General features: G+C 36.3%; 2 protein-coding genes across 8 annotated transcripts in view; one reads left to right on the plus strand and one right to left on the minus strand.

The window, feature by feature from the left end:
* The window catches only part of pphln1 (periphilin 1), a 23,729-nt gene extending 20,522 nt beyond the window's left edge, over positions 1-3,207 (minus strand). For all 7 annotated transcript variants that reach the window (XM_038307513.1, XM_038307510.1, XM_038307508.1 and 4 more), the window contains exons 1-4: positions 3,134-3,207; positions 2,740-2,790; positions 408-472; positions 77-280 (exon numbers count right to left, since the gene is read on the minus strand). In XM_038307513.1, coding sequence (XP_038163441.1) covers positions 77-280; positions 408-472; position 2,740 — 270 coding nt within the window. In that variant the 5' untranslated portion in view covers positions 2,741-2,790; positions 3,134-3,207. The remainder of the gene's footprint in view (positions 1-76; positions 281-407; positions 473-2,739; positions 2,791-3,133) is intronic.
* Positions 3,205-7,754, plus strand: zcrb1 (zinc finger CCHC-type and RNA binding motif 1). Its single transcript, XM_038307514.1, has 8 exons — positions 3,205-3,323; positions 3,437-3,530; positions 3,619-3,647; positions 6,761-6,872; positions 6,963-7,070; positions 7,146-7,255; positions 7,340-7,415; positions 7,535-7,754. Exons 2-8 carry the CDS (start codon positions 3,447-3,449, stop codon positions 7,676-7,678), a joined length of 663 nt encoding a protein of 220 aa, XP_038163442.1. The 5' UTR covers positions 3,205-3,323; positions 3,437-3,446; the 3' UTR covers positions 7,679-7,754.
* The last annotated feature ends 170 nt before the right edge of the window (positions 7,755-7,924 follow it).

Consider the following 7,924-nt stretch of genomic DNA (forward strand, 5'->3'; position numbering starts at 1 on the left):
CAAAAAGTATTGATTTTAATTCTGTGTAGGGAATTTCACATTTAATCAATGATGAATAAATAAGGTTGATTTTCACCCTCCGTGCTGGTGGGATTGCTCTGCGTTCAGGGAAGTGATGGCCTTCAACTTGGTAGCCCCTCTGGTCTTCATGGTAGCCTCTAGGGCCGCCTCCATTGGGGTAAAAACGGGGACCTCCTTCATAGCCACGCCCGTACTCATCCTCCGGCCTTCCAAATGGGCCTCTCCTCTCAACGCCTCCAGCTACTCGTGGATATGGACCCTACACAGAAGCATATTTTTTTCAATTGGAGGGAAAAATATAATTACCCTGTGGCATGCTTTTGGTTGCTGTGCAAAAGGGTATATGATTTGTGCTTTAAGATGATCTGAACAAAGTACACACTTACTGGTCTTTCTGGCAAGAAGCGCTCTTCATACGCCTCTCGCACACCTCGATCTCTTCTGTATGTCACTGTGATAATAAATATAAAAATATCTTTATAGATATACAGGTTGAGCTCACTACCTATTCTGTCACACACAGTAACTGGGAAATATTTTAACACACCTAAAACTTTACTTTCTGTGAAGTTACAACCATAAACGTAAGGCATTTTTTTATATGTGGTTTTCGCGTCCCATTTTTCAATTAGCATCTTTAAATAAAGGGGTTAATTTCTATGGAACATTAGTCACAACTAGGGCTGTAAGTAATAATCGTTTGGTATCGATGCATCGATCCAACAGCCGACGATCCGATGCATCGACACGTCCGCAAGAGTATCGATTTGTGTTTTTTTGGTCTATTTTTATCCATTTGCTCCTGGACGTAATTCTGATTCCTGTGCTGTGGTGGCGCTAAATGTATTTTGCCCTCCTACCTCGCTTCCTTTAGCCACTACTCTCGTTCCGCTTTTAGTATTTTTTGATGCATGGCCTTTCAGAATCTATAACACAGAGGCATTATTAATTTTCAGTGAACAAGGTTTTCACAGGCCTAGGTGGATTACAACTTTGCTACTTCTGTTATTTGTTATTCTGTTGTTTCTCAAATAAAATGCATAACTATATTACAGCTTTCATCGATTTATATCAAATTTGAAACATTTTCTAGCCTGTAAGGTAAAAAAAAAGAAGAAATTTACCAATTAATCCAATCGTATCGTGGTGTATTCTTGAGTATCGAAAATGATCGAATCATTGGGTAAGGAAATTGATACTGAAGTGAATCGTCATGATGGGTGTGATTTACATCCCTAGTCAGATTTGCAGAATCCTATTTGGTTATATTTCAGCTGCAAGTCTTTAATGGTACGGACCTTTATTAGTAAGCATCTATCCAACTTTGCAGGTCTTGACCTTGAAAATATAAGTTCAACATATGCAAATGTTTTGATTTCGCTGTGGTCTCAAAGCAGACTGTGTGTTTAGGGTTGGTATCCTGATAGAAAACATATCTTCACCTCAGTCCTCTGTTTAGCTTCATTCATGTTCCTTCTCAACTCTGACCAGCTTCCGTGTCTGCTGATGAAAGGCATTCCTACATTATGCTGCAATCAGCGTGTCTCATCGTGGGGAAGACATGGTCAGTAATAGTTTTCTGCCACAAATGGTCAGATAAGACTAAATTTGGTCTAACCAGACAGGAAATTTTGTGAATATGTTGGATACATATTTCCTTTCATTTTAGAAAGGTACAACTAGAGCAATATATAGATTCATTACAGACTAAAATATGCAATGCTTTCACTCCCAAATCCGAAATTGTCTTGGGAAGGTAGAATATTACATAAGATTTTAAAAAGTTGCTGTTTTGAACACAACTGTTAAGCTTCCGAAAAGGATGTTAATTTCTATGCACTCCATATTTGATTGAGGCTCCTTCTGCATGAATTACAGCATTGATCAAATGCAGTAATTCACAATAAGGATTTCAAAAATCATGTATGAGGTGAGGTCAGGCCAGTTTGATGGCCAGTGTTTGCAAATGTCAAATTTTGCAAGAAAATTAAATCAGGGACCATTTAGCAGAAGAAGTAATAACATGCTCTGAAGCACCCAGACAGATGTCTGTGTTGACTGTGGACTCCAGAAAAAGCAATGGAAAGAAAACTTCAGATGATTTGGCATCCTAAATCATCACTATGGACTAGTCTTTTAGTGATGTGATTTTTCTCCACTCTTCTTTCATACTCTCTCTTTTCAAAATGAAAATGTAACTATTTCTATGTGAAAAGGGGACAGAATCACTGCGGAAGTCTAGTTTATTTCTCCTTAGCCAAAGTCAGATGATTCTGATGTCGGCTCTGGTTCATGAGGCTCAAGATTGTGAATTTTTCCCACCAGAGGTTGCTTGACAAACCTCTCAAGGCCGCAGTTCTGTTGCACCTTTTCCTACCATGCTTTCATTCTGTAAATATGCTCTTAAACAGAACTGTGAATAACACTTCTTTAGCAAAGATCTTCTGTGGCTTATCTGCAGTGTGGAGACTACTGCCCTGGAAGTTTGTAATGTTAAGCTTTTAGACAATATTTAAAAAATGTGTGTTATCTATAAGCCATAATGATCTATAACGTCAAAAGATAAAAATGTACTAATAGTTGTAAAGTCATGTGTAATAAGAGCAAATAAAATTGCAAAGCAGCATTCTTTACTGTGTTAATATTGCTCTCAATAACGCAGAGACTTAAATACAACCCAACTGTATTTGTCTGTACTATAAAGGCTTGGTTACTTACTTTTAAACTTTGTTGTTTTGTTTTTTTTCGGGAAACAGCCTTCTTATTGATCTGTGAAGAGATTTTCAGTAGATTTAACAGCTTGTAATCATATCATTCAGGAACATTTCAATGAAGAACTAATCTCTGACATCTTAGCTCTTATAGCAATGAACTATAAGCACGTTAAATGTAAATGTATTCATGACAGCAGCTAGCTCCAGAATATAAAGCTAGTTTGGCTAACCCGTCAGTGCAGCAAACATTCACACGTTTGGACTGACGAAAGTCCAGGTTACCGCAAAAAAAAAATTAAAAACAAATATAAACAGTGACGTCTGTTCCTGTCAAAAACAAATTTTATAAAAGGCAAATAATACATTTCTTTCAGTTAAAAATAACAACACAGTCTCACCTATTCTTGCCGTGGGACTAGCCTAGCTTTTCTCATTAGCAACACAGCAAAACCAATTTATCAACGCGGATACGTCATCAAGCTGCGACGCGCGTGCGCTGTTTTTGTTTCTGTTAGCATCGATATTTAGAAACATTGGCATTTTCCCTTTTTGACAATAAACTGCATTTTACCAGTGGTTGCAGTTTTGGTAAGTATGAAATTTAATTTATATTCCTACATGAAGTCATATGCTAACGTTTAACTGAAACGGAAATATGCTAATTGTTGTTTGTATGCTACTTTTACATTTTGTGTTAACAGTCTGTCCACTATGAGTGGGGGTTTGGCACCAAGCAAAAGCACAGTTTATGTATCTAATTTGCCATTCTCTTTGACAAACAACGATCTACATAAGGTAATCTGAGTTTAAAAGAATGGATATTTGTTAGTTAATATGTTAGGATGTTTGTTTTGTATACTAACCTACATGTATGTCATTACAGTTGTTCACAAAGTATGGAAAAGTTGTCAAGTAAGTGATGCTTCTTTTCTTCTTTTTTATTTTTTTTTATCTGCTCATCACGTGTAATAAAATGCTGCTTAATGGAAAATGTATTTTTACAACCAAATGTGGACTGAAAAATAAAAACAAAACAACCTGGATGATTAGGCATGCATTTGCACTGTATTTTACAAAATGCAACACCTAGAAAAAGCATAGTAAGGAAAGAAAAACTGTTCATTTCTTTGATTAATGACAAAAAGGGAGCCAAGCAGCTGAGGTTTGCAAAATCTTATCATTATAAACAGTTTTGCATAGATTTGATCAACAATACCAAGCATTCTGCATTCTTGCACGCCTAAGCAAGTTGTTGATGTTGCCTTCTCTCTTGTGCCACAGCTTTAACACTTATAATTCTATCATAAATAAATTGAACTAAAATCAGAATAATTGTCAATGTCCTTATACGACAAAAAATAAAAAATAAAATAAAAAAAATCCCACCACTAGCTTTTTTTGCATGTACATGTATCTCCTTTGTCTCCCTTTACTGTAGATTATAAAAGTTATTATGAATAATTGTTTTTGCAGGTTTGAAAACAATCAACATCAACAAAAAAATAAAAATGTCCTTTATTGTCCCAAACTGGGGCAAATTTGGCTATACCGTCAGAGAAATAAAATTAAAATTCTCAGTAAATTTTTTTTATAAAAATTTGATTTAAAAAGGAAATAACAGATGCTCACCTAATAGGAGGAAGCCTAGGTGGAATAAAATAATACAGAAAAAGATCTATTTTCCACTCTCTCTCTCCTGCAGATGTTTGTTTCAAAGTAACACAATATTTCCTTTGGAATGTACTAAAGTTAAGCCACATAAAAAAGCATCAAAAGACTACTTACTATAAAGTGTAAAAGAGTACTAATTGAGTTTGTTGGGATGGTTGTAAAGTCTAGAAGCTATTAGGTGAAAAGAGCTGTGATGACTTTCCATTGAGCATTTAAAATGCAGCAGCCTGTCCGTGAAGGAGCTCTCCAGTTCTGTATTAAAAGCAAACATTAAAATATACTATTACGCATCACAATTTTACAGAAAATAATATGAAGGTATTTACATGCTTTGACATTTAAGCAGGGATAACACTGTAACTTCCTCTTTTTCAATAGCTACTATTGTCCCCAAGGAATCTCAAGTATGTTTCTTTTTTTTATATATAAATCTAAGTCAGTTAAAATCAGAATTGTCAAAATCTGATCAAATAAACAAAAAAAAAAAACTCATATCAACCTTGAAAAGCCTGATATTTTCAGTTTTGTACATCACTGCCAAGTAGTGGTATTCTTAAACTCCTCTAGACTTTTATTTGAGCCTTAATGATTAGATCATCATTTGATGATCAGACTGACACCTCAATAGTTCAGAGGTGACTGATCTATATGCCTTTAGCCTATTTTTTCAAATTACTAAATAAACGTCCCTAGATACTGTGACCAACTTTAGCAAGTACAGAAAAATATATTTAAAGAAATCAATAAAAATTTTCAGGTAAATTGTTAGCGGTGCACGTCATTTCAGGTATTTGTTGTTTTTTCTAAATGTGTGATTTTATTTTTACCACGAAAGTAATGTACTTAAATAAAAGGTTGAATTTTTCTCGTCTTTGCATATGTGCCAATAATGGTGGAGGGCACTGTACAAGAAGAACAGAAGAGTGCTACAGTTCTGTATTTTGGCCACAGGTTATGTCTATCTTTTTTTTTTGCCAGGAAAAACAAGGGATGCAGCAATTCTGAAGTGCTGAAAGCGTATCCCAGTGGAACTTGTCGACTAGACTCTGTGCTTTTTTTTAGCAAGTTGGCTTAAAATGGATGTTGAATATTTAGGGAAAATTATTCCATTCTGTCTCTTCATAATTTACGGCCCTTTTTGCCAGATTTTAGGAATTCAATGCAGGCTTCTAGCATATGGCTCCAATGCTTTCTTTCCGGCATATGTTATGCACGTAAACATATTTGAGGATATCAGATTTAAATAAAACACTAAAAAAGTAGTTTCCTTTTGTGATTCCAAAAAAGTAAAAAAAAACTGGACTTGTTTGGAGTTTGAAGACGTTTCGCTTCCCCTACAGGATGATTTTCTTTATTTAAAATGTCTGGATTAGCCTTGAATTCCAAGCATTATAGAGTAGCCTAACAAAGCCTTGTTATGGCTTAGAAAACATGCAAATTGAACCATCCCTTAGTAATGGGGAGTTGTTGTTGGCCTGCAAAACCCAATACTGGCCTATGCCTCTGAAAAGGGGAGTCATAAGGATCGTTGTTGGCCTGGCTGACCAGGAGAGATGTCTTGGTCTCCTGCATGGCGATGAGGATTATGATAGCGGAAAGGAATCAACCCTATCGCTGCGTTGTAGGTTGTTGAGTGCACCCCTTCTGTTTAAGGTTGTTTTTTCTCTCTTAACATAAATGGCTTCTTTCACTACCCTTTCAAACCAGCTTTCTTCTTTGTCCAGAATGTGACCATTCTGGTCCTCAAAAAAATGTCCCTTGACCTTAAGGTGTAGGTGGACAGCAGAATCTTGTCCAGAGGAGGGCACTCTTCTGTGTTGAGCCATGCATCTGTGGAGAGGTTGTTTGGTTTCTCCAATATAAAGATCAGAACATTTCTCACTGCACTGAACTGCAACTCTGCTCATCTTAACTCTGGGGGGTTTGTCTTTAGGATGCACTAGTCTCTGTTTAAGGGTCTTGTTTAGTTTGAAATGTAATGGAATTTTGTGTCTCGACCAAATCCTCTTCAGTTTTTCAGAGACTCCAGCAACATATGGAATGGCAATGTTTTTGCACTTAATCTTCTCAACATTACGCTCTGCTGAATTTCATTTGGATTCCCTTGTTGATTTGACAAACGAAAGTTTGTGTTCCAGTGGGTGTGTTATGTTATCTGTTCCTTTTAGGTGCAAAATAAGAGTTTTTTTTAAAAAGGGTTTTAGCCAAAGAAAATCTATAATTCACATTAATATAGCAAAACAAAAAGCTGAAAAACTACATTTGAAATGAGCTAGATTGATTTAAAACTTTGGCTCGCAGCCTTTAAAATTAACCATATAATTTTCTCCTTATATCCGTCCTTTTTATTCCAGGGTTACAATAGTCAAGGATAAATTCACCCGACAGAGTAAAGGAGTGGCGTTTGTTCTCTTCTTAGACAGAGAATCTGCTCATAACTGTGCAAGAGCGGTAAACAACAAACAGGTGAGTAATACTGAATAACTCTAACTGCAGGCATATTTTAAAGTTTCTTTAAATCTTCACAGTCCAGTCCAAATGTCTTTATCCATCCAGTTATTTGGCAGAACAGTTAAAGCAAGCATTGCTATAGACAACGGACGAGCAACTGAATTCATTCGGAGGCGGAACTATACAGACAAGTCCAAATGTTATGAATGTGGGGTGAGTGCATGCTTAACGCTTAGAATGGGTCGTTTTTAAGGATGCCCTTTGTAAATGCAGTCCTTTATGATACAGGAAACGGGACATCTGAGCTATGCCTGCCCCAAAAACCTGCTTGGAGAGAGAGAACCACCACCGAAGAAAGAAAAAAAGAAGAAGAAAAGGCCTCAACAACCTGAACATGTGTAAATAATTTTTGCAGGGATTTGAAACGCCTCTATCTCTTTTTGCATCATTCGGTATATCCCACTATATGTATTTTCTTTTAGTGAAGAAGATGAAGAAAGTGAAGGGGAGGGAGAAGACCCAGCCTTGGATAGCTTAAGCCAAGCCATAGCATTTCAGGTAATTCACAGCATCATGTACAGTTTCAATTACATGGCTAATTGGTGGATTCAACAAAATGACTCAAAAGTGAAATGTCACAAAGATATTCAAATAAATCTTCTTTTGGGTCTCTTCAGCAAGCCCGTATTGAGGAAGAGGAGAAAAAGAAGAAAAGGCAAGCGGAAGAGGAGAACGCCCATGCCTCAACATCCTCAGACTCTAAGAAACCGAGGATCAAAAAGAGTGCTTACTTCAGTGACGAGGAGGAGCTCAGTGACTAACACACAGACAAAAAAAAAACATATTTATGTTTCTTCTATATCATTGTTTTTATTCCTAATAAACTTGCTTTGTTTACGTGTTTGCATTGCACATCTGTGATGGGTGATGAATAGAGGTTTAGTTCATAATCATGTGAAGGTGGATGGATAATCCTGCCTTAAAAAAAAAAAACTACCCAAGTTGAAATAAATCCTCTCTTTGTTGGCTTTTTTCCAATTGGCATTTGTAAAGAAAGAACTTAATTT

Source organism: Cyprinodon tularosa, unplaced genomic scaffold (assembly GCF_016077235.1).
Source record: "Cyprinodon tularosa strain WSP-4 unplaced genomic scaffold, ASM1607723v1 ctg611, whole genome shotgun sequence".
NCBI classification, from domain to species: domain Eukaryota; kingdom Metazoa; phylum Chordata; class Actinopteri; order Cyprinodontiformes; family Cyprinodontidae; genus Cyprinodon; species Cyprinodon tularosa.